Below are 25728 nucleotides of genomic sequence, written 5' to 3' on the forward strand. Positions count from 1 at the left end.
TTCCCTGAGTGTAGGGAGGTAGTTATATCTCCCAAGTGATATGGTTCAATGCAATATTGTTTAGCTGGCCGAGCTCTCCAAGTAAATTCATTCTTTTGTCAATTTCCTAATTCTTTCAGGACTTCCATGCACTTTTTAAAAAAAATTCAGCAACATCGAGCAGAAAAAGAGAGGGGGGGGAAAAAGGAAGATATTAGTCAAAAATGTATGCCAGTGTGGGATATAAGGGGAAAAGAAAATTGTGTGCAAAAAAAACGAGGGAGTAAAATTACGTCGCATGGAAATTTCTGCAGATTGTCATGTGCAGGAACCTTTAATTAAAACAAAGAGCAGGCCGATGAGGAAACAGGATGGATTTAATGTCAAAAAAAGTGAAAGAAACCAAAATATTTGTCTCTGTTGGTAATAATGAACATATGTGGATTCCGAGCACGTGTGGATTATAAGAATTGCATGCTTTTTAAAAAAAATACTTGCATTCTAACGCATTGCCTGTAGTGGGTTCTGACTGCATTAAATACTTGCATTCTGTCCATTCTTTCCCCCACCCCCAATTCACGCATTGTGATTGGAGCACTCCCAAAGGGCATTTTCCCAGAGAAAATTCAAGGAAGCAAAGTTTCCTTTAACACATTTTAACACTGCAGCAAAATCCATTTTGCAGCCTTTCGCAAAGAAGCTTCTGATTTTTTTCCTGATGGTTCTCAGAGTGCTTGAGAATTCCTTTCAGGCTTTTCCCCTCCTGCTTTCTTCTCTTCGTCTTCCTTCCTCTCTCCTCCTCCACCCTTCCTCCTCTTCTTTCTTCTTTCTCTCCTTCACCTCCTCCTCCTTCTCCTCTTCTTTCTTCTCTCCTTCTCCTCCCCTCCTCCTCCTCTTCCTTGTCCTCCTCTTCCTCTTTCTATACCCCTCCTCCTCCCCTCCTCTTCTTTTCCTCTTTTTCTCCCCCTCTCTTTCTCTTCTTTCTTCTCCTCCTCCCATCCTACTCCTATTCCTTTTCCTCCTCTTCCTCCTCTCCTCCCTCCTTTCTTCTCTTCCTTCTTCTACACCCATCCTCCTCCCCTCCTCTTTCTTTTCCTCTTTTTCTTCCTCCACCTCTTCCTCTTCTTTCTTCCTCCTCCACCACTACTACCACCCTTCTTCCTCTTCCTCCTTCTTCCACTCCTCCTTCTCTCCTCCTCCTCTTTCTTCTCTCCTCCTCCTTCTCCTCCCTTCCTCCTCTTCCTTTTCCTCCTCTTCTCCTCTTCCTCCTTTCCTCTCTTCTCCCTCCTCCCCTCCTCTTTCTCTTTGCCTCTTTTTCTTCCTCTCCTTCTTTTTCTCTTCTCTCTTCTCTCCTCCTCCTCCTCCTTTTCTCATTCCACTTTCCCCCCTTTTCTTCTTCTTCTCCCTCCTTCTCTCCATGCCTCCCTTGGGATTGAATGCAACCTTAAGCAGTCAGGGAGGCCTCTGGAGGAAAGCCGACAGATTTTCAAGCCCTCCCTTTCTCCAAAATCTCACCAAATAAGGGCTGCCAGGAGACCCAGCTCTCCTCTTCGCTGGAGAATGGCCCTCCGTTTTATTTATTTATTTTTTTAAAAAGCAGAAGGGGGATTCTTCCGAATGGCAAAAGAATGCATTCTGCATGCGTGCAGGGGTGCCTTCTCCACCCTTGGCATTCCTCCCCAGAGCCTGGGTCCTTCTCAAAAGCAGGCTGCAACATCTGGGCTGCAAACGGGAGCCGAGTTCCAGGGCGGTGGGGATAAAAAAGGCATTTGATGGGAAGCAGATGAGAGGGAGGCTGAGAGCGCCAACCGAACCAAGTGGGCTGAGAAATGAACGCCAGACGGTGAAAAATCTTGCTAAAAGGCAGAGGTGGGCGGAGGAGCTGACTTACAAAAGGGATTGTTGATGGAAAATATTTATGCAAAGACAGCGCCAGTTGCCAGCAGGAAATAATTTAACTAATTCCTGCTTTTAAAGAGGCACTAAGTTCCCTTCTGCACATTAAATTGGGGTTTTTTGTTTTTTTTTAATCCTGCCAGTAACTCAAGGTAGTAAACATATTAATCATCTTTTCTGCTCCTCTTTTCACCACAACAACTCTGTGAGGTGGGTTGGGGAGAAAGAGGGAGAGGGAGAGACTGGCCCAAAGTCATCCGGCCAGCTTTCACGCCTAAAGCAGGACTAGAACTCACCATCACCTGGTGATTGGCCCAAAGTCAGGCAACCAGATTCAATGCCTAAAGCAGGACTAGAACTCGCAGTCTCCTAGGGATTGGCCCAAAGTCACCCAGCTGCTTTTATGGCTAAGGCAGGACTAGAACTCACTGTCTCTTGGTGATTGGCCCAAAGTCAAGCAACTAGATTTGATGCCTAAAGTAGGACTAGAACTCACGGTCTCCTGGTGATTGGCCCAAAGTCACCCAGCTGGCATTCAAGCTAAGACAGGACTAGAACTCACCATCTCCTGGTGAATGACCCAAAATTGCTTTCATGGCTAAGCTGGGACTAGAACTCACCGTCTTCTAGTGATTGGCCCAAAGTCACTCACCCAGCTTTCACGTGTAAAATGGTACTAGAATTCCCAGCCTCCTGGTTCCTAGTCCAGCATCTTAACTACCGAACGGACTTTCTTCCCTTTTTTCTTAGCCAGTTTCTGCTTCTTTCTGGGGTCTTTTGCAATCCCTCCCTTGTTTCCCAAGCTGCTTTGCGAGATGGGGGGCAGCCTCAGAAACTGGTGCAAAATCTCTGCGGAAGCATCCGCCAAGTGTCCAGTTCGTGGAGACCTTGTCACATTTTCCATTTCTCCTCCTCCTCTTCCTCCTCCTCCTCCTCCTCCTTCTCCAGGCACGCCAGCAAGCCCAGCTCCGTCACCAGATGGCCGAAGACAGCAAGGGAGAGTACCTGTCCACGTTACAGAAATTCAACCACGAGCAACGAGAGCATTACCACACGCATATCCCCAATATTTTCCAGGTGAGGCTCCTCCTTTGCAACCTCTCGCAATTTGGGTTTCTCCGAATTATTTCTGCAGCAGACAACGCAATCCTGGACTGTATGGCCACCGTTTTCAGCCCAACGTTTCTGTGGCTAAGCGAGACCGTTGTTAAGTGAATTTTGCCTCATTTTACAACCTTTCCTGCCACGGTGGTTAAGTGAACCCCTGCCGTGGTTAAGTTAATAACAACAATGGTTGTTAAGTGAATCCAGCTTCCCCATTGATTTTGCTGGTCAGGAGATTGCATAAGAGGATCATGGGACATGCCCATCCTGGGACACTGCGACCGTCATAAAGGTGAGTCAGTGGCCAAGGGTCCAAATTTTGATCACGTGACCACGGGGATGCTGCATCGGTCGTAAGTGTGAAAAATGGACATAAGTCACTTTCTTTCCAAGTGTCGTCGTAACTTGGAACAGTCACTAAATGAACGGTCCGAGGATGATCTGTCTGAAGGCAACCCTACGTCTCCGTGATCTTCGGCTAGTTTTTTTGCACCATCTGAATGAACAAACTCTGGCAGGAATTCAGACTCGGGAGCGACGCAGCTGCCTGTTGTCTAAAAGACTCCAGAGCTGTCATTGTGTTGACATCCTTGTTTGTCGCGCCGTTGTCACTCGCCGCTCTGCAGCTGGAGAGGCACAACACGGATGGGGCAACCCGGTGCCAGGTTGAACCAGCCGAAGCTCTGCCTTTGATTTTTCCCAAGCCAAGAATTGGTTGTGTGACCGTTGTCAAAAGGTTGTTTAGTGAATCCAACTTCCCCCATCGACTTTGCTTGTTGGAAACTGACTTACAGGACACTGTAAACACAGGCAGTCCTCGACGTACGACCGGAATTGAGAACCCAAATCTCTGTTGCGAAGTGAGACATTTGTTAAATGAGTTTGCAGCGTCTCCTGGTCACCTGGTCCAAATTCAGACAGCTCGGCAACCGATTCATATTTTGCGACCTTCTGGGAACAGGGAAGCCAAGTTCGCTTAACAACCCCGGTACTAACTTAACAAATGCAACGATCCGCTTAACAACGGTGGCCAGAAAAGTCGTAAAATGGGGCAACACTCACTTAACAGCCGTCTTGCTTAGCAACAGGGCTGAGTTGTGTTCGTAAGTGGAGGATTTCCTGTAGTTGTGTTTCCAAAGCACGGGAGAACGCACACGCTGGAACTTTCAAATGTCCTAAACAAACAAATATGTGTAATAATCTGATACTTCCTACCCCAGCTTCTATATTCTTCTTTTTTTGGTCATCTTCCTTGCCTCCTAAAAACTCATCGCAGCCGTTTCTCTCTGTGACCAAAAGTGGAATGGAAAATTCCCAAACCTGTCGTAAGAAGAATTTGGTGTGAACAGCTTCTTAATTTTGAAAAATAACCTCCCTGCGTGGAGGTTTTTTTTTCCAGGAATTGTTCTCTGCCTTTCACTAACCAGTTGCAGAAGGAAATTAGGAAACGCAGGAACTGGGATATGCTGGGTTTTATACGCCGCTGCATTGGGAGTGAAAGTCCCTCAACAATAGCTTCCTGGATAAATTGGAGAAAAACGTGACTGATTTGTTGGGATGCATCCTTGGGCCCAAAACTTTGGTGGAGTGTGTGTTTGTACTGCCTCTTCATCCAGATAAACAGATAGAGTTGTGTTACTTTGGTTATGGAGAACTTGGTTTGTTCCCTGTTTATAGGCAGTAGCTCTGAGCTTGGTGGTTTCCTTGCAAACATTTAATGACCCAAGTAGGTAACATCATCAGTGCTACTGAGTCTGGGGTTTGCTCCCTGTTTATAGGCAGTAGCTTTGAGCTTGGTGGTTTCCTTGCAGACATTTAATGACCCAAGTAGGTAACATCATCAGTGCTAGTGAATATGGGATTTGCTCCCTATTTATAGACAATAGCTCTGAGCTTGGTGGTTTCCTTGAAGACATTTCTTAACCCAACTAGGTAACTTTATCAGTGTTGGTGAGCATGGCTTGATCCCTGTTTATATACATTAGCTCTGAGCTGGGTTCTAATTGGAATGTTTGGGGAGGTATTCTGTTTGTTTTATTTATTTTTAATTTATTCAATTTCTGTAGCTGCCCATCTCGGTCAATGATACTGGGCAGCTTACAGAGAACAATGTTATTGGTCCTTTGGAGTTATTTTTGTGAACACCAGGCTCTCTAGAATAACTTTACCTTCCCCCTCACTTTTCGGTGAGTCCCATTTTGGTGTTGGTGTTGACTTACTCGCCTTTTGGGTTTTCTCCTAGAAGGTGTGACTGTCTCTAGACTTCACTTAATGAGGTTGCTACAAGGACGGGGAAGATCCCTGGAAGATTTTTAACCTGTGGCTCCTTCCTCTTTCCAGAAAATCCAAGACATGGAAGAGAGACGGATCATCAGAATAGGGGAATCCATGAAAACGTTTGCCGAGGTGGATCGTCAGGTGACGCCGATCATCGGGAAGTGCCTGGATGAGATCACCAAGGCAGTGGATTCCATTGACCCAAAACACGTAAGTGGGCAGCGTCCTTCAAGACCGAGAGTCAAACCTGGGTTTCGGAGAAGGAGATATTTAACCCTATTCATCAGGCATAAACCATTAGAGTGGTCCAGTGGCCTAGAGGTGGAGCTCTCGACTCACAATCAGGAGGCTGTGAGTTCGATCCTAGGTAGAGGCAGATATTTCTCTCTCTGGGCACGATGAGAATATATGTGCTGAACAAAACTCCGCATTGGCGACAGGAAAGGCATCCGGCCAGTAAACACTCAGCTCCATTCAGTTGCCCAGACTCCGCCCCGCAAGGGATTATGGGGTTGTTAAATGAAGATGATCAGGTGTAAACCATGTTTGCTTTCAAACGGAGTCAGATTTGGTTCCTTCCTTGAAAGCTTTTTATACTTAAGGAAGTGCATCCTTTATCCCCTTTAACTTATAGGATGTCCTCTACTTACAACCATTCGTTTAGGGACCGTTGAGGGGAAGGTAATTAAGAAAATATTAGAATGCGCAGAAATGGATAGATTAACGCTTATTATTAAAGACAAGGAAGAAACTGAGTATTATTTTATATGGAACACATTTTCTCAATGGCTAGATAACAAACAGAAGTTAGAAAGGAGGAGATATAAAAAGAGGAAATGTTAAAGGGAGAGTTGTTAAAGAAGATGATGTTAAGTACTATTGTTATTATATTGTTATGTTAGTATATTATCAATATGATGGTGATGCATACCACAACCAAGTGTTGTATTATGACTACTTCAATGTAATTGTACGCACGCAGTTTGATGAAAATTGAATGTGATATAAATAAAACAAATAAAACTTGTAAAAAAAAAAAAGTTCTTGTGGTCCAAGATCCTCAGTTTGTGACCCTGTTTTCTGCCGTTGTGTGTGTCTCCCATCCAGGATTCTCAGCTCGTGATCGATGCCTTCAAATCCGGATTTGAGCCCCCGGGAGACGTTGACTTCGAAGACTTCACTCAGCCAATCAAGCGAGCCGTTTCCGAATCGAGTCTCTCGAACTCCAAAGAGAGCAAATCCGAATCCAGATTTTCGAGCAAGTCCAAGGGCAAATTATGGCCATTCATCAAAAAAAACAAGGTATATATTACTTTTTTTTTTTTCCTCCTGTGCACACTTTGGCCTAGTGGTTCACACTTTTTTGTACAGTAGTTTTGCTACTTGTGAGTTTTTTTTGTTTGAAATCCCAGCAGTGAAGTGTGTTTTTTTCTTCTTCTCTTTTTCTCTCTCTTTCTCTCTTCTTCTTCTTTTTTATTTTAAATAGAAATTAGTTTCTAAGAACTAATAGCTGATGGTCCTGTTTGAAATTTAATGTAACAGTTTTTTTTTTCTTTTCATTGGCAAAGTTTGTTTGGTTTTCCTTTTTTAATTTCTTCGATGCATTTTTTTTTTTTTGAAATTATGGTTCTTTTTCATTATAATTTATGTTTAGCTTTTAATGCTGAATTGATTTGAATTGGTTTAAAGTTAGTTTTGGCTCTATTTCAGTTGTTATCTTCGCCATGGTGGTTACAGCTAGTCCTCGACTTACGACCAAAATCGAGCCCCCAAATTTCTGTTGCTAAAGTGTGACATTTGTTAAGTGAGTCTTGGCCATGTTTTACCACCTTTCTTGCCACCGTTGTTAAGTGAATCATTGCATTTGTTTAACTGAATCGTATGGTTGTTAAGTGAATCTGGCTTGACTCTGCTTGTCAGAAGGTCGCAAAAAGGGATCATGTGACCCCGGGACACTGCAACCGTCATAAGTACAAGTCAGTTGCCAGCATCTGAATTTTTTATCACATGATGCTGATGATGCAGTGGTCAAAAGTGTGAAAAACAGTCATAAAAAGTTTCAGTGCCGTTGTAACTTCTAACGGTCACTAAATGAACTGTCGTAAGTCAAGGACTTCCTGTATTTTTTTTTTCCAGACTTTCCTGCTCAATTCTAAATAATTGCTGTCCCTTCTTCTTCTTTTTTTTTTGTTTTTTCCATGCCTGCCTCAGTTGCTTCTCTGGTTCCATTGCTCAACCCTCTCCAGCTAATTCAATCATTAGGGAAAGAGAAACTCAATTTCTCCATTGTTGATTTGCGCTGGAGGACCTAAGCATCTTCATTAGAAGCTCATCCTTCCCAGTCCAACTATAGGAAACACGATTTATGTCCTCAACCTGCATGATCGATGAATCAATCTTTTGGCTAAACATTTGCTCCGCTGTCCACATCAGTTTTTTGGGGGGTGGTACCTTTGCAAAGGAGGAAGCCAGAAGCTGATGGACCACAGCAATGGGTCCTTCAACCCAACGGGTGGCTTTTCCTTTGTCCGTGGCACCTGAAAACGATATTGAGATATGGGAAAAATGAGAAGAAGACCAGCTCTTTTGAAGTTTAGCCTGGCTTTCATGTCTCATTTGCGGTTGAGTACTTCTTGGCAAGCGTTTTGGGGCAGGGTAGCAAATGTTTGGGATGAGCAGGCTTCTAACACTCTTCACATGCATCAACTTCTCCTTTTCATCACCAGCATGATCAAAGCATGAACAAGGCATGCTCCTGGGTTCTTCATCTTGTGTTGGGTTGACACCACTTCCGCAGGTGTAGGTTTCTCTCTTCCTTCTTTGCCTTCTACGTGATTACAGCCTACAGGTTGGGTGTAGGATGAGTTTGGTCCTCACACGTGTCACTTGACCTTCACTTTATGGATGTTTGTGGTTGCATCTCGTTCTTCGATGTCCACCAATGGTTTTCTTGAAACAGTACAGGGATATTCCACTCTCGTAATTCTCGGCCACAATGAAACAGCCAAGAGAATTCGTAGTTCTGGAGAACATTCCCAGAATTCTCAAAAAGACCAAATGTTGGTTGGAAAAAATCTGGGAACTGAAGTCCACCGTCTGAAGTCCATCTTCTTATGGCATATTCACTAGGGAATTTGGGGAGTTGATGTTCACTCACCTGGGGATGGACACCTTCAGGAACTTTCATGACCCAACTAGGTAACATCATCAGTGCTATGAGTATGACTCTCTCTCCCTGTCTAAGGTTGGTTGTTTTCTTGCAGGCATTTCGTGACCCAACTAGGTAACACCATCAGTGCTAAAAGGAGCTAGCTACATTCTAACACTGTTGATTGCAATCACAATAGCACTTAGACTTATATACCACTTTATAATGCTTTGACAGCCGTCAAAGCGCACTATAAAGCAGTTGATAGAGTCAGCATATTGCCCCCAACAATCTCGGTCCTCATTTGATCGACCTTGGAAAGATGGAAGCCGGTCAGAATTAAATTCCTGGCAGTGAAGAGTGAGTTAGCCTGCAATGCTGCATTCTAACTTGATGTCCACTAGTTGGGTCATGAAACGTTTGCAAGAAAACAACCAAGCTAGGAGCTACTATATATAAACAGGGAGCAAGCCACACTCACCAGCATTGATAGCGTTACCTAGTTGGGTCATTAAACGTCTGCAAGAAAAAATCGCCAAGCTGAGAGAGTACCAAGGACCTCACAATTCAATCCTGAGCTACAAATATTCTTTCCCATTTATTTAACACCTTAATTGGGAGTGGAGGTTGGGGAAACTCTCTCTTTCTAGTCCCACCTTAGCTTCTTCCTTCTGCATGCAGCATGGCAAGGCACCCCAGCATCCTAACCACTTAACTACAAAGCTGCTTTTTGATCATGCTTTCCTTTGGGAAAACCTTTTCTTCAAGACGAGGGTACTTTCCACTCCTCTCGTTTTCTTTCTCTCTTCCCCCCCCACCCCCCAGCCACCTTCTGCTTTGCTTTCCTGATTATTATTTTTTTTAAAAAGCCCCATGACGTCAGCAATTTGTTTTTTGCTTTCCTTTGCCTACGTTTGTGGCTTTTCTTGGGAGGAATTCTTCCGAAATATGATTTCAGCAGGGGTTTTTTTGGGGGTTCCCCCTCCACACTTATCAATTTTTCCTTTTGGTGCTTGTAAATTTGTTTGGCTTTTTATTGTGTGCGTTTGCGTGCGTGCTCTGTGCTTTATTTATTATTTATTTCGTTCCAGGTTTGGTTTTTTTAACCTTTTGATTTCATTGTGTTGTTGTTGTTTTGTTTTCTTTTTTAATTCTATCACTTCTCCATCTCTTATACGTAGCTTATGTCCCTTTTAACACCCCCCTATCAGCCTCCTCCTCTGCCCCCTTCCTCTGCCTCGCCTTCTGCTCTTCCAAATGGCCCTCAGTCCCCCAAGCAGCCAAAGGAGCCCCTCTCCCATCGCTTCAACGAGTTCATGACCTCCAAACCCAAAATCCACTGCTTCAGGAGCCTAAAGCGCGGGGTAAGTTCTCTGGGTTGTGTCTGTCAGCTTTCCTCTCCTTTTCCATTGCACGTTCTGTTGTGACGTTTGGGGAAACCGAGGGTTACGTATACCTCCTTCCTTCCTTCTTTCCTTGTAGAGGGCCATACTGTGTGTGTGTGTGTGCCAGACCCGTAGCTCGGCAAGGGAAGATGCCGAGAATTAGAATCTCGACACGGAGTCAAAAACCCCCACGGTGAAACCACAAAGAAAAGTCACACAGATCTTTGCATACACGGGAAAATGATAGGACCGCTTGAGATTGCGCTGGGGAAGCTACGCCTGGAATCCTGTGTCCAGTTGTGGTCAAAAATTTTAGCAAGCGGTTCTCTGCTCCGGTTGCTGGGTGGGCGTGGCCATGGTGGGTGTGTCCATGGTGGGCGTGGCCAAGTCAGCCTCCTGCACCACAGTGGGGGGGGGTGCTCTTTGCCCTCTTCGGGCTCTGGAGCAGAAGTGAAATCCAGCAGGTTCTGACAGGTTCTGGAGAACCGGTAGCGGAAATTTTGAGTAGTTTGGAGAACCGGCAAATGTCACCTCTGGCTGACTCCAGGAATGGGGAGGGAATGGGGATTTTGCAGTATCCTTTCCCCAGGAGTGGGGAGGGAATGGAGAGTTTAATTAACGGGAGATCGGACTCCAAGTTCCCTTCCAATTCTGTTTTTCTGTTACTCTGTTTGGCCATCGAAACAGTCAGTGTCTCTAGAGTCAGGGTCGTCCTGGACTTGCGACTGTTCATTTAGTGACCATTCAAAGTTGCAATGCAATGGGGGCCCCTTTTTTTTTTTTTTTTTACAATTTGTCGCAAATTGTTGTTCAGTGACCTTCCATTTGAATTTTTGTGGTTTCGGTTCTGGTGGATGTTATTGACTCCTTCCCCTCCCCATATAATTATCTTACCTGTTTTGCATCCCGAAAATGTATTTTTAATCATTTGCCATGTTTTACTTTTGATTCTTTTCTCGATGTTGTGCGTTGTGGGTCCACAATCACACTGCGATGGTCCAAATGAATACTTTTTTCCCAATCCGCCTGCTGCAAATGCCTTTAAAAAAATAAATTCATTTCTTCCTTTTTTCAGCTTTTTGGGATGTTGATTTTATTTTAGTATTATTTCAGCCCTGGTTTGCTTGCAGATTAATAGCGTGTGATTATTTTTCCCTGCGGAAGAAATCCGGTAGGTGCTTGGCATATTTAGAAAGAAAAGTGAAATAAACTGTATGTGGGCTGTTTTTCGTGTTAGGATGTTCACGCCCTCTGAAACCCCACCCAAGCTGGAAAAATTTAATGTGGATTTCATTTATTTGGGATTAAACAACTAGCTGGTGTTTTGTAGAACGGGATATTGAAAACTGCCACTTTTAAATTGGATGGATTATAATTCAGTGTCAAACAATCTCTCCAAAACTCCAAGAAACTCCCCGTCTCTAAAAAGTTAGCCTGTCAGGGTAGTTTTTTTAATGCGAGGGGTATTAAATTATTATTATTATTAATTGAGGGGGGGACCCTTGGGATTATCCTGTGACTGGATTAATTATTCAGTTTTCTGGCTTGGAATTAGACATTCAGAAGCCCCTCATAAGAGAGAACTCAAGCCCAGGAAGCAATCGTGAAAATTCACTAAATTGAACATTTCGGTTCCTTTTGTGATGACAGCCAGCCAGATGGGTTTTCTAAAGTCATCTAACTACTAAGCCAACGTGGAGAAGTTTACAAAATGCAGTTTAATGCAATGCCGTTCTTCAATTCTAGTTTGTGGATCAAATCTATGATGACGTTTGTCCTTACTGTGTTTAAATGTCCAGTGTAGTAGCTTAGAAGCTTTGCACGGAATCGGGGTTAGTGACCGTTTAGTAGTTTAGTAGTTAGTTAGTTAGTTAATTTTTTAGCTAGGTGTTTTTTTTTTCCCTGGGATAGCTGTTTTCTCTGTTCCTGCTCCTTGGATTCTGGATTATCAAGACTTCTGCTCTGAATTTGCATCCAAAGTAAATACTTCTCATCTTAAATGCTTCTCATCTTAAATGCTTCACGGGGAGGGGGTGCCTCTGTGTCCCCTCTCTCTTTCTCAGCTCTTTTCTGAGACCTGGAGGGCCGATACAAGCAGTCCTCGACTTACGACCCTAATTGAGCCCAGAAGTACAGTCACTAAGTGAGTCATCCCGTGACCAACCTGATTTTATGACCTGGTGTTTTTTTTACGGTGGTCGTTCAGTCAATGCCACGCAAACTCCCAACTGCCATTAAGGGAAATCCATGGTCATTAAATCAACCCGTTGTCTGCAGTAGGCATGGCTCACTTAACAACTGTATGGCTTAGCCCTGGGCGTCCTGATTCCTGGTCATAAGCCCGAGGACTACCTGTGTCGGTTCGTAACCTGGCCACCCTCTTACAGTAGGCGATTCCTGGTTAACCGTCTCGCAGTTCAAATTATCCTTTTTTGTTTAGTTGTTTTCATCACACTCCAGCTAGAGCAAGGGCCTCTCCAACCTTGGCAACTTTAAGACTTGCGGACTTCAACTCCCAGAATCCCTCAGAGGAATTCTGGGAGTTGAAGTCCACAAGTCTTAAAAAAGTTGCCAAGGTTGGAGACTCCTGAGTTTCCAGAGTAACCCTTATTGCTGCAGGAGGAATAAATGTAGGTCTCTTTTATTTTATTTTTTCTCGTTCTTCCTTCTGCTCCTCCTCTTCCCCCTCCTTTCTTTTTAACGCCTGTATTTTCTTTTTGCTGGTTCAGCAACAGTCTCAATCTTTATACTTTGACAAAGAACACATGAAGAGGCGATTAGGCAGAGCCACCTATGCCGTGGAGGCTAGGGAGTATATTGTAAGTCCCGTGGATGTGTGGACGGACGGCGCAACCACTGACGTCTTTGCAACGTCGCAAAGGGAGGACGTGGGCTTATCTCCAAGGTCCAATTCGACCCTTGGCAAACCCCAGGAGTTTGCAAAAAAACCCCAAAAAAACCCAAATCTTGAAGGGAGGGGCAGCTTCCTTCCTTCACACCCCAGGGCATGTGCTGTGTTGCCTTGCAATTTACAAAATCATAAAAATTCGGGGGGAAACCCGAAGCAACTCTGGCGAACGGCGGGGAATAAAAAAAGCGAACGTGGCCACTAAAGAGGCAGAATGACCGCTGCAGTGAAACTCTCTTTGAAGATAAAAGAAGCAAAAAAAATTGTCCATTTGGTAGAGCTGTAAACTGGGGTGAATATGGATATTAATGATGCTAATCCATCTGGATTTAATTGCGGTGCGATTTCTGGGACTTCTATACAGGTTTATAGAGATTGGCTTGATGTGGATGTCGGTTGGATTCTCACAACCTTAAGGAGGAGTTTGCTGACAGTGAGAACAATTAATCAGTGGAACAACTGGCCACCAGAATTTGTAGGTGGTCCATCCCTGGAGGTTTTGAAGAAGAGACTGGAAAGCCATTTGTCTGGAATGGTACCGGGTTTCCTCCCTGAGCAGGAGGTTGGACTAGAAGACCTCTGAGTTCTCCCTGGCAGCCCTCTGATTCTTTGAACCTGTTGGATCAGAAGGGGCAAATCCTCATGGAAGGTAGCTTCATAAACACCACCACGAAGTTGGAACAAAACAGGAAAGTAGTCAGGCTGAGTCCGACACATGACTTGAGGCTATATTTACAAGAAGTCCTCAACTTACGGTCAAAATTTATGTTGCTAACCGAGACAGGTGTTGAGTTTTGCCCCCATGTTACCTTTCTTGCCACGGTTATTAAGTGAATCAGTTAGTCACAAAGTTGTTAAGTGAATCCGGCTTTCTCGGTCTAGAGGTCGCAAAAGGGGATCGTGTAAGCCCCCACCCCTCCTCCAGGGACACCGCGACTGTCATAAATAGGAGTCATTTGCCAAGCGTCTGAATTTTGATTGCGGGGACGCGGCAGTGGTTATAAGTGTGAAACATGGTCCTAAGCCACTTTTTTTTCAGTGTCGTCATAACTTTGAGCGAACGGTCGTAAGGCAAGGGCTACCTGTAATTAAATCGTCTCCTTAGTAGGCTTGTTCTCACCCAGAGAGCTGGACAAGGGAGTTTCACTGCAGCGGGCAGCAGGCTCTGGCTCGTGAACCCCGCGCCAAAAGTTTGGCAAAATTGCCTTGCTCCAAAAATGACCTTTTGAAGAGGGGAGATGCTCCCGTCCTACGCTCCATTTTTCCGCCGAGCCTCCCCGTTCCGATGCAGAATATATATATAATATATATATATATATATATTTGTGCCTTACGAGGTTCTTCAATCTTGGCCTCACTGTCCGCCCTCTTGCCCGCTGTAAACGAGGGTCATGGTTTGCCACGTGCCAGTAACACCGAGATCCACCGGCTTCTCCATGCGCTGCCGCCTGTTTATCGTTTTGCTTGCGGCTTCCCCTCCATCGGCTCCCTCTGCTGCATCCTGACAACATGAGCCCCCGGAGGGTTATTGCCTTGTTCCAGGTTCAAGAAAAGGGGGCTTTGTGGGAAATCAGAGCCTGACCCCACCTCCCCTTCTTCTCCGGAATCCATCGCAAACGGCCATCGGTTGGGAGAACCCCCCCCCAAATAAACGAAGTAGGGGATATGGTTGGAAAAGGCGCAAAGGAATTTTATTCTTGAATTTACTGCTTGTGGTTACATCCTTGGCCGCTTGAAGAGGTGTGGACTTCAACTCCCAGAATTCCGCAGCGGGCTGGGGAATTCTGGGAGTTGAAGTCCACACCTCTTCAAGGGGTCAAAGTTGACAAAGGCATGGTTTTTTTTTTTTTCTGAAGAAGAGGATCTAAAGTAGTGACGGCGAAACTTTTTGGCACCGAGTGCCCAAACTGGAACATGTGCGCACGTATCTGTGTATGTGCATGTGTGTGTGCGCCAGCCAGCTGGTCTTCGATATGCACACCAGAAACCAGAAAAGCAGCTGGTGACGGCCCACGTATCCACAGAGAGGACTCTGTGTGCCATAGGGTTCACCATCATGGATCGAAAGGACTTTGATATTATTTTATACCTTTTCCACACTGCCGGTTTTCCCACCAGGCTAAAAATTGTCTGGGTCAGTAGCACAAGCAAAAGTTAAAGGAATTCTCGAAAAAATTAACCGCAGCCCAATCCCTAGAACAAAAGTTTAATTATTTTTTCTTTTACAGTAATCAGACCAGGTTTTTTAAAAAATATAATTTGTATTCAAATTCTCATAATGTAAATATTGCTGAGCACATTGTGAGCCGCCCTGAGTCTCCGGAGAAGGGCGGCATATAAATCAAATTAAAAAAAAAAAAATACAAATGAAGATAATGGGGAAAGGGGGAAAAGGGGAGAAAGAGAAGCGTGGGAAAAGAAGTAACATAGGAGGTTTTTAAAAAGAGATCGGGCAACCGTTTATCTGAAACGGTGTAGGGCTTTCCTGCCTGAGCAGGGGGTTCGACTAGAAGACCTCCGAGGTCCCTTCCCATGCTGTTACTCTGTTATGAAAAAAAAGCATGAACTTCCAACTTCTTTTCAGCGCCGTAAAATAAAAATAATAAAATGCAGCCTCAATATTTCAGTTTTACATGCTTAAGTTACACCTGAGCCATTGCTATCACTTCTATAACAGCAAAGCATTTCGGTTTTTTTTTAAATCGCTCTGAAGTCATTAAAATTCCATAAGAGTAAATATATATATATATTTACTTTCAGCCACCTAAGAATCTGGAGGTCCACTTTCTTAATTCATCCCCCCTGAAGAAAAAGATGGCCTCCAGAGCTGACGCAAAGTTTGAAGAAACTTTTTGGAACCTTTTGGGCAGTCATGTTGACAGTTTAAAAAGCCTCCACCGTAGATGCAAAATAATAGTAATTATAATAATGGCAAAAATCAGGAAACCCAACCCCTCTGCAAAACAATACCTTTTGTTCTCATTTCTCCCCCCCTTCCTCCTTTGTCTCTCCGTTCCCCACCCCCGCCTCATTTTGTAAGCTGTAGATATGCTGTATATATATATGTGTGGTCCAGCCCGTAGCATCTCTGGAGTGACCGTTCAAAGAGTGGCCTTGTTGGATGGCAAAATCCGTAGCTTTGGCGTTGTATTTTTTTCCCCCCCCTGTCTAGAGAGTGACCAGCTTTGATTCATAGCGCATGCTTCTCTCGGAGGGATGTCGTTTTCCTCTGGCATCCATCCCTCCCGTAGATTTTATAGTCTGCATGTAGCTGTTGGAGATGTGTAGTAGCCTTGTGTCTTTGTAGACGTTCACAGTCATGGGGGTGGGATGGGGTGGGGTGGACAGCAAAGGAGATGCCAGGATTTTGCGGGGCGGGGGTTGAGCGAGAGGGACCGAAAGGGCTCACCCTTCTGTCTTCTGCAAGATGTTGATTGCATTTATTCAAATTTTATTTTTATTTTTTTTAAATGCAAAACGCCGTGATAAAACGGCATTTTGCAGGGAGTTTCAACCTTCGGGGGGGGGGGTGTTTTCAGGTAAGTGCGGGGTGGGGGGGGGCAAAGGTGACGTTGCAGCTTGCCAGGCAGAGTTGGAAACGCTAAGGGAATGGATCCATGCCTTAGGTGGTTTATTTATTATTTATGTCCTACCTTTGTTATTTTTTTTTATTATTATTATTTATAAACAACTCAAATGTAGCAAACGTCTAATGCTCCTCCTATTTTCCCCCCTGGGCTGAGAGAGAGGAACTGGTCCAAAGTCATTCAGTCAGCTTTCATGCCTAAAGCAGGATTAGAACTCACCGTCTCCTGGTGATTAGGCCAAAGTCTTTCATGCCTAATTTGGAACTAGAATTTACCACCTCTTGGCACAAAGTCACCCAGCCGGCTTTCATGCCTAAGGCAGGACTAGAACTCACAGTCACCTGGCTGACTTATGTTATTTAGATTTACGCGGCACAATTCAATCCAGCAAACATAACGCACCATTCCTGTTTTTCTGACACCAACAACCCTAGGAGGTAGACCTTCTTCCAGATCTAAGAGGAGACTACAATTCCCAGTTCCTGGGAATTAGTCTTCTTTGGGACCAATTCACGGGGAATGAGAAAATTTGAGAAAAAGCTGCGTATAAAACTGGAATTCTAGCTCTAAATTCTGGTGGAGTGTAAAAAGATAGAGAAATTATCCCTGGGTGGAAATATGAAAGAATTGTTCCACTAAGCAAAAGGGAGTTAAAACCTTTTTTAAAGTCCAGAGCAACAAGATAACATTCAGAAGAGACTGGAGTAGATTTACAGGTTTCCAGTTTGGGCTCTGGGTTTTTTTTTTTTGTTTATTTATTTTTTTACCATTCTGATACACTTGGATAAATTAAAAATACGCTGATGTGCTAACTCATTACATGCAGAGAAAAGGTTTGTTTATTTTTAGAGTTTCTTTTACTCCCAGCATTTATTTTTAGACATTTCAGCAGGATATTAATCTGACCTATTTTAAAATCCAGGACAGGAAGCCGTATTTCTGAGTCTGTTAAAAAAAGGTTTTTACTGGCAGATCAAAAACCCTAAAATTGCACTGTTCTGAACTATGGCAGTAAAAAGTCTTTAGTAACACATCAGTAAGCTGGAGTTTTAATTGTTTTATGTAATAACAATCCATTTATTTTTGGTTCCTCTAAGGCTAGGCTATCAGTTTCCATCTCTGCATTCTAGTGAGGTTTTTAGGCTATGAATTAATAAAAAATTTTATTTACATCCTTGGGAGAATAGTTGTTTTTTTTTTTTTAAATGACAGCTTCATTGGAGTTTGAGGTGGATTAAAAGAGTTTACATTCTTTTCAGGCCAAATTGTCTTCTTTTTTTTTTTTATTGTGCACCAAACTCCAGTTTTGAACGCCCCGATGCTCAAACTGGGTGCAGAATATCGTCATGGAGTTGGAAGGAATAAGAGATATTGAGATGTTTAATTTCCTCACTTCCTACCTAGAAGCTAAATACTTTTTTCCCCAAGCTTCCAGACAGAAAGAAAGTGAATTAAACAGTTCACACTGCCACTGAATAATTTTATATCTATCTATCTATCTATCTATCTATCTATCTATCTATCTATCTATCTATCTTTCTTTCTTTCCTTTTCCCTTCCTTCCCGCCCTCCTTCCTTCTCTCATCCCTTTTTTCCTCTCCCTCCTTCCTTCCTTCTTTCCCTCCCTCCCTCCTTTCCCTGTCTCCCTTTCTTTCTCCCTCCCTCCTTCCTTCCTTCTTTCCCTCCCTCCCTTCCTCTTTTTCCTTCCTTCCTTCTCTCATCCCTTTTTTCCTCTCCCTCTTTCCTTCGTTCCTTCCTTCTTCCCTCCCCCTCCTTTCTCTTTGTCCCCTTCCTTTCTTCCTCTCCCTACCGCCTTCCTTCCTTCTTTCCCTCCCTCTTTTTCCTTCCTTCCTTCCTTCTCTCATCCCTTTTTTCCTCTCCCTCCCTCCTTCCTTCTTTCCCTCCCTCCCTCTTTTTCCTTCCTTCTTTCCTTCCTCCCTTCCCTCCCGCTTCTTTCTTATTTTATTTATTCAATTTCTATAGCCACCCAACTTAATCCAGGACCCTCTGGCCAGCCAATCAGACCCCAATAATTAAAGCCATAAAAAACACCAAAATGGGTTACGACTCATACTTGGAAGCCACCAGCACAATCCTAATAACTACATGTAAAAAGTTGGCAAACTTTTTTTAAAAAAAAAGGTTAAGAGGGCTAAACCAGAAGGAGTTGGCTTTGCGTTATAAGTCACCTTTTTTTTTTCTTTTTTTCCCAGAGACCGGTTAGCATGGAAGAGGCAGGATTAAAAAAAAAACAAAAAACCCTGAATTTGTATCTTTAGGCAGTGGGGAGACCAAGGCAGTATTTTACAATCTTGTGAACCTTTGCAAAGTTGTGTGAAAAGCAGTGTCTATTTGCACAAGCTGAGCAGACTCTGTGCGTGTGTCCAGTCCATTCGCATCGTTTTATTAGACGCCGTTTTGAGCCTGATCGTCTTTTTTTCTGATACGTTCTTTTCTTTCTCTCTCTCTCTTTTTCCCCCCCTTCTCCGTCCTTCTCCGTTCTAAATGCGAAGCTTTCCCTGAAGCTGGTAAGCACCATCCCAGCATGTATATATATATATATATATTAAAAATCACCGTTTGATACCTGTGTGACTTCTTATCCAAACAGCCGCATTGAAAAATGACTATTTTTTCCCCTGTTGTCTTTTTGTGTGCGTTTGTGTGTTTTGCGTGTGTTTATTTGTTTTTGTTTTTTTTTCCTTTTTCTTTTGGCCTTTATCAGATAACTTTGAATATGCAGGTCTGGAATTTAATGGAGGTGATCCCATTTTTGATGCTGCTAATGAATTACTAAGAATTAACTTGTAGTGTTTCAGTCTAATTAGAAAGCTTTCAGAAATTGGGCGCGTGATGCAGGCTGTAAAAAAAAAACGTAGATAATAGGCTTGTAACTGACAGACGGCCTTGAAACAGATTTAAAATAATTTAATTGGGGTTAAAAAGAGGCTTTTTTCCCATCCACAGGTGGGGAGAACGAAAAATATGTGTTGAACTCAATAAACAACAGAGAAAAGTCTGGCCAATTCGGATCATAGATGTCTTGTTAGAAAAAATAAATAAACAATGCTCCCAAATTAAAGAAAATTTAGGATAGCAAGTTTTCGGAGTTCGTTGCAAATTGCAAGAATATTGTGTTAGTTAAAGGTTTGCTTATTGTAGTTACAAATTATAAAGGAATGGGTTACTATCCGAAATTGGCAAGGTACTGAAAATATCCATCTGCTAATTCCCCCCCCCCCAAATAAAATATGTGGTTGTAAGTCACTTACAAGGCAGGACAAGAAGCAATAGATGGAAATTAACCAAGGAGAGAAGCAACCTAGGATTAAGAAGAAATTTTCTGACAGTGAGAAGAATTAATCAGTGGGAGGTCTAACTTAAAGAGAACTCTATTCATTCCAAAATTAATCAGTGGAACAGCTTGCCACCAGAAGTTGTGGGTTTTCTATCACTGGAGGTTTTCAACTTTGATCATCCTTGATAATAAATCTTTGCATATCCTTCTCTGTCCTTCATTGAGTTCAACATCGATCATAATAACTGGACTCTACAGATGCTGTCGCCATCTTGGTTATCCATTTGTCTCTGTTTGTTAGCCAACTACGTTTTTCAGCCTTTCACGCAAAAGTTCCTCAAACTAACGCTTTTTTAATCCCTTCCCAGCAAATTTCAACCAAACCGTTTAAAAGAATAACTCCATTTAATTCCAAAAACTGGGGCTGGTGACAAGGGATTGGTTCACGGGAGGCTCATCGTACGTTCTAGCTCAACGGGAAGGCTGGCTCAAATAGCTTCACGGTGAATAAGTTGGTGGGTTAGGTTTGGCGCTACAGGTGGTCCTTGATTTACGACCACAGTGGAGCCCCAGATTTCCGTCACTCAGCGAGACAGTTGCTAAGTGAGTTTTGTCTCATTTTATGACCTTTCTTGCCACAGTTGTTAAGTTAGAAACATGGGGGGGTTCAGTGAATCTGCCTTCCTCATTGACTCTGCCGGTCAGAAGGTCACAAAATGGGATCGCCTGACCCCAAGGCACTGCAACGGTCATAAGGTATGAACCGGTTGCCAAGACCATCTCAATTTTGGGCACATGGTTGTGTGAGGAGCCTGCAAAGATCGTAAGGGTAAAATACAACCGTACGTCCCCCTTTTTTCCCCCAGTGCCATTGCTAACTTGGAACGGTCACTCAACGGACTGTCGTAAGTCAAGGACTCGCTATATTTTACTAGCGAGGTATTTAAATAGGGTATTTCTCCTGAAATTTTTGTTAGGGTTGGAGATGGTCGGATCAAGAAATCCCGAGTGGAATAATCGGAGGCAATTCAGGAGGTAGTGCCCTGTTTCCCCCCAAAATTGCTTAACGCATTGTAAGCTGCCCTGAGTCTCCGGAAAAGGGCAGCATATAAATTGAATGAATGAATGAATGAATGAATGAATGAATGAATGAATGAATAAATAAATAAATAAATAAATAAATAAATAAATAAATAAATAAATAAATAAATAAATAAATAAAATGAGACATCCCCTGATAATAAGCCCAATCCGGCTTTTGAGTGCATGGCAATAAGGCCAAGCGCTTATTTCAGGGTTCAAAAAAATATAAGACAGGGTCTTATTTTTGGGGAAACACGGTAGATCAATCAATTTCAAACTCAGACAGTCGATTAACTGGCTTATCCACGGATAAGCATCTGCAGATAAATTGGAACGCAACAGCTCTGGCCCTCGAATTTTGCTTCCCTTGCATTTTTGCTAGCTGGGTTTAACAACAACAATCCTCCAAGAGAACCTTTGCTGATTTCCTAGGCAGGAGGGCTTCAATTCCGCCTGAGAAAAATTCAAAGCAATACGGCAGAGCAGCCCGAGGGGCGAACATTCTTCCTTTCAACGGAGGGATGATGAAAGAAATATTAAACGACAGGGCTTGATTTCTTTTCAGGGTGGAATGAAACAGGCAGGAAAAGTAGGTGAAAAGCGAAATGAACCAGATCTTCTACCTGGAAATCCAAAACCACCTTCCTCCGAAGGTTTACAAAAATCCGATCTTATCCCCAGCCCATGTTTTAATCAATCTCCTGCCGATCTCTCTCCGTTCCAGAAAATAGCTCATTTTCTGCTTAATCTGAGCGAATTTTGTATTTATATGTTTTATTTTATGGCTGTTCACCGCCCTGAGTCCTTCGGGAGTAGGGCGGTATACAAATTTAATAAAATGAAATGAAATGAAAATGGTGGCTTGCAAATTTGAAGATTTCCCCTTCTAGCCCTTTTTTTTTTTCAACCGCTGCAGCCATAAAGGTTGTGCCTTCGCTATCGTTTGCATACCGTAGAGGTAGTCCTCGGATTACGACCGTCCGTTTAGTGACTGTTTGAAGCAGTCATTCATAGATTCCCCCATCCCGCTCGAGCGAAGTGCCCTAAGAGGAAAGCCACGTTAGTTCATGTTAGGAAGAAAAAAAAAAGGAAATCAGACGTTTGGGTAGCACTTTTTCCGACAAATGTTAATGAAGCTGGTGGCATAAATTTAATTCAATGAAGCTTTTGTCCAAGATGCAGCTCCTTTCATCAGTAACAAACCCATTCTCCCTTCCCAGTTTCTCACCCAACCTCCTCCCTAAATTAAGCCTTAGCTTCATCTAGCCATTCTGTGCATCCGATGAAGGGAGCTGTGGTTTGCAAAAGCTTTTAAGCCTTTTAGCAAAATTAGCAATTCACGAAAGATGCTTCCAGGGTTTTTTTCCCCCTTATTTTTTTTTTTAAGAGAGAAGTTTGTATCTTAGAGAAGAGCGCGGGAACCTCCCTGCGATTGGCTCTTCAACAGCCAATCCGCTGCCTTTAAAAAACGCCTTAAAGTCATCAGCCAAGACAACACCTTTTGATAGCTAATTGGGTCAGAAATATTGCTCTACGAGCAGAGAAAATTCTCACGTGTAACGGGGGTTCATCACGATCGACAGATTTCACTTTTCCTCTTTTTTTTTAATTTTTCTCCTCTCCTTTTTCCGCCTTCCTGCAATCCTCAGGGAGGAGGACCAGAAGATTATAGCAACCTTCCCCCGGAGCAACGGAGAAAGAAACTCCAGCAAAAAGTGGATGAAATCAACAAGGATATTCAGAAGGAGCTGGATCAAAGGTAGATCAAACGATGGGGGGGGGGGAAGATGTTGAGACTAGTCTAGAAAGAGTGCGGAGAAGAGCCACAAAGATGATTAGGGGGGGCTGGAGGCTAAAACATATGAAGAAGTGGGTATGTCTAGTCTAATGAAAAGAAGGACATGATAGCATCTTTCAATATTTGAGGGGCTGCCCCAAAGAAGAGGGGAGGGTATCAACCTATTCCTCAAAGCACGTGAAGGCAGGACAAGAAACAACGGATGGAAACTCATCAAACAGAGAACCAAATTTAGAATTCAGGAGAAAGTTTTTGCTTGTGAAAACAGTTAATCAGTGGAACAACTTGCCTCCAGACATTGTGTCCTCCATTACTGGAAGTTTTTAAGACATTTTTATATGGAATGGGAGAGGGCAGCGATGGCTAACCACTGCTCGCCTGCTCCAAGCCCTGAAAAGATGTTGAGAGAGCCAGGAGGCTTGATGGTGATTCTTCCCTCTTCCTTCACAGAGAGGCCTTAACGAAAATGAAAGACGTCTACATCAAGAACCCTCAAATGGGGGACGCAGCTAGCGTGGACATTAAGTTAGCTGAACTCGGACAAAACCTGGAGAAGCTGAGGCTGGAAGTACAAAAATTCGAGGTAGGGAGTTAACCAAGCACCAGTTACTGCCGTGTTTCTCAGCTTTAAGATGGGTGGACTTCAACTCCCAGAATTCCCCCAGCCAGCGGGCTTGAAAATATGTCCCTGAGGAATTCTGGGAACAGATGTCCTTACATCTTAAAATTGCCGACGTTGAGAAATCCTAAGTTTAGAGCAGGCTTTCCGAGCAGATGCCGCCCAGATGTGCTAGGCTGGCAAATTCCAAAATCCCTGGCCAGCACAGTGTACTAGGGATTCTGGGAACTGTAGTCTCAGCCCATTGAGCTGAGCATCATATTGGGGGCTTGGTCAAATCCAGATGGTTTTTCCAAGATGCAGAAGTCTCCCCCGTTAGCTTTGCAAGGTAGTCCAGAGAAGAAACCCAACTCTCTCTGTTTTGTCAGACCACATTAACCGAATCTTGCAAGACTGAAAGCATCTCTCCTTTCTTTTCCTTTCCTCTTACTCTCTGGAAAACTTCTGAGATGCTTCCCACGCCCCTTTTCCATCTCTGGGCTGAGATACTTTTATCTAGTCTGCAGTTCTTCCTCCGGTCTCCCAAGGCCATTCTCACAGTCCCTCATTTTCCCTCCTTCTCTGCTTCAGGGATGGTTAGCGGAAGTGGAAGGTCGGTTACCTGTCCGGACGGAGGTAATGCGCCGCCAGAGTGGAGCGTACGAGCCCCAGAGTAACACCTTGACCGTCACCAACTGCGTCCAGGACCGAGAGAGGTACAGTACCTGTACTGTGCTGGAGAATCCATGAATGGCAAAGGTCTGGCGCCAGGCCCTCTCAGATGCCAACCTTGCAACCTCAAAGCTGGCGCAGCCCTCACCTCGCTTTGATACATGATTTCCGATGCACCTTTCTCTCCTCCAGTTCTACCCCTACAGGAACAACAACCCTGAGAGGTAGGCTGAGCGGAGAGTGACTGGCCCAAGGGTTCCTAGAGAGTTTCCATTGTCTGAGAGCCGATTTGAAACTGGGTCCAATCTCCAGTTTAATTTCCTCCAAGATCTGGATTGGACGGCCATTTGTCCAGAATGGTATATAGGGTCTCCTGCTCGAGCAGAGGGTCAGACTAGAGGACCTCCAAGGTCCCTTCCAACTCTGTTATTCTGAATTTGGGGGCGACATGATAGTATTTTCCCAATAATTGAGGGGCTGTCACAAAGGACAGAGGGCATCTACCTATTCTCCGAAGCCCCTGAGGGCAGAACTTCACAGCAGAGACCCAGAGGCAGGGCGAGGGGCAGCGTCTCCTCCCTCCTTCTCTCCAGCCGACCCCAACAGGTTGCTATAGTGGTTGGCTTCCTTTTTCCTTTTCCTGTCTTGAGCAGTCCCGATGGCGGTTACACAGAGGAACCCAGCCAGGAGAGTGAGATGAAAACGCCGACGACCGAATTTGATGACGAATTTGACGATGAGGAACCGCTGCCCACCATTGGCACCTGCAAGGCTCTGTACACCTTTGACGGTAAGGGAGGCATTCTCCAAGCAGGACCCAGGAGCTTCTGGTGAAAGATTCGTGCACGCCTTGGACTCGCTTTACAAAAATGTACAGGGATGGAGATGGGGGAGTTCCACCTTCAGCATCTGGATCAAGGGTGAAATGCTACCGGTTCCCTCTGGTTCGAGAAAACCGGTAGTGATAAAAAGCTATCAGTTCCGACAATCAGCTGTGCCACGCGGTTTAGCTTTGCTGGAAGGAAGGAAGGAAGGAAGGAAGGAAGGAAGGAAGGAAGGAAGGAAGGAGGGAGGGAGGGAGGGAGGGAGGGAGGGAGGGAGGGAGGGAGGAAGGAAGGAAGGAAGGAAGGAAGGAAGGAAGGAAGGAAGGAAGGAAGGGTGCAGTATTGCTGGCTGATTCTGCTCACTGCCAGCAATTCGATCCTGAATGGCTCAAGGTTGACTCAGCCTTCCATCCTTCCGAGGTGGGTCAAATGAGGACCCAGATTGGGGGCAAAAAGCTGACTCTGTAAACTGCTTAGAGAGGGCTGGAAAGCACTGGAAAGCGGTATATAAGTCTAAGTGCCATTGCTATTCCTTATCTTCCCTCCCTCCTTCCTTCCTTCCTTCCTTCCTTCCTTCCTCCTTCCTAAAGGTTGACTCAGCCTTCCATCCTTCCGAGGTGGGTAAAATGAGGACCCAGATGGTTGGGTGCAAGAGGCTGACTCTGTAAACCGCTTAGAGAGGGCTGGAAAGCACTATGAAGTGGTATATAAGTCTAAGGGCTAACTTTTCTGCCCTCTTAGGAGCAGGACTAGCCCTGAAGCAGAGGATGTGACTGAATTTAGAGGGGGTTTTTTTTGATTACCTGTACTAACCCACCTCAACTTCTCACTTCCAGGACAGAATGAAGGAACCATTTCGGTGACGGAAGGAGAAACTCTCTATGTCATAGAGGAAGACAAAGGAGACGGGTGGACTCGCATCCGGAGGAACGAGGATGAGGAAGGCTACGTCCCCACTTCTTACGTTGAGGTCTTTTTGGAGAAGAATGCCAAAGGTAACGTGGCTTATACCGACAGTCCTCAACTTATGACCCCAGTTAAGTCCAAAACTTCTCTAGCTAAGTGAGACAGTTGTTAAGTGAGTTTTGCCCCGTTTTAAGACCTTTCTTGCCCACCGTTGTTAAGTGAACCCCTGCAGTGGTTCAGATAGTCACATGGTTGTTAAGTGAAT

General features: G+C 44.2%; 1 protein-coding gene across 22 annotated transcripts in view; it reads left to right on the plus strand.

Moving 5' to 3' along the window:
* FNBP1 (formin binding protein 1) overlaps nucleotides 1–25728 on the plus strand; it is a 62003-nt gene that overhangs the window by 30851 nt on the left and 5424 nt on the right. The window contains exons 7-18 of one of the 22 annotated variants that reach the window (XM_060683869.2): nucleotides 2824–2952; nucleotides 5320–5466; nucleotides 6364–6558; nucleotides 9586–9768; nucleotides 12519–12608; nucleotides 18798–18812; nucleotides 19010–19045; nucleotides 22315–22424; nucleotides 22914–23046; nucleotides 23653–23777; nucleotides 24384–24523; nucleotides 25394–25552. In XM_060683869.2, the coding sequence (XP_060539852.1) occupies nucleotides 2824–2952; nucleotides 5320–5466; nucleotides 6364–6558; nucleotides 9586–9768; nucleotides 12519–12608; nucleotides 18798–18812; nucleotides 19010–19045; nucleotides 22315–22424; nucleotides 22914–23046; nucleotides 23653–23777; nucleotides 24384–24523; nucleotides 25394–25552 (1462 nt within the window). The remainder of the gene's footprint in view (nucleotides 1–2823; nucleotides 2953–5319; nucleotides 5467–6363; nucleotides 6559–9585; nucleotides 9769–12518; nucleotides 12609–18797; nucleotides 18813–19009; nucleotides 19046–22314; nucleotides 22425–22913; nucleotides 23047–23652; nucleotides 23778–24383; nucleotides 24524–25393; nucleotides 25553–25728) is intronic. The other 21 variants (XM_087879588.1, XM_087879589.1, XM_087879592.1 and 18 more) reach the window with 21 other exon arrangements.

Source organism: Pantherophis guttatus, chromosome 16, assembly GCF_059756535.1.
Source record: "Pantherophis guttatus breed Tessera chromosome 16, ASM5975653v1, whole genome shotgun sequence".
NCBI classification, from domain to species: Eukaryota; Metazoa; Chordata; class Lepidosauria; order Squamata; family Colubridae; genus Pantherophis; species Pantherophis guttatus.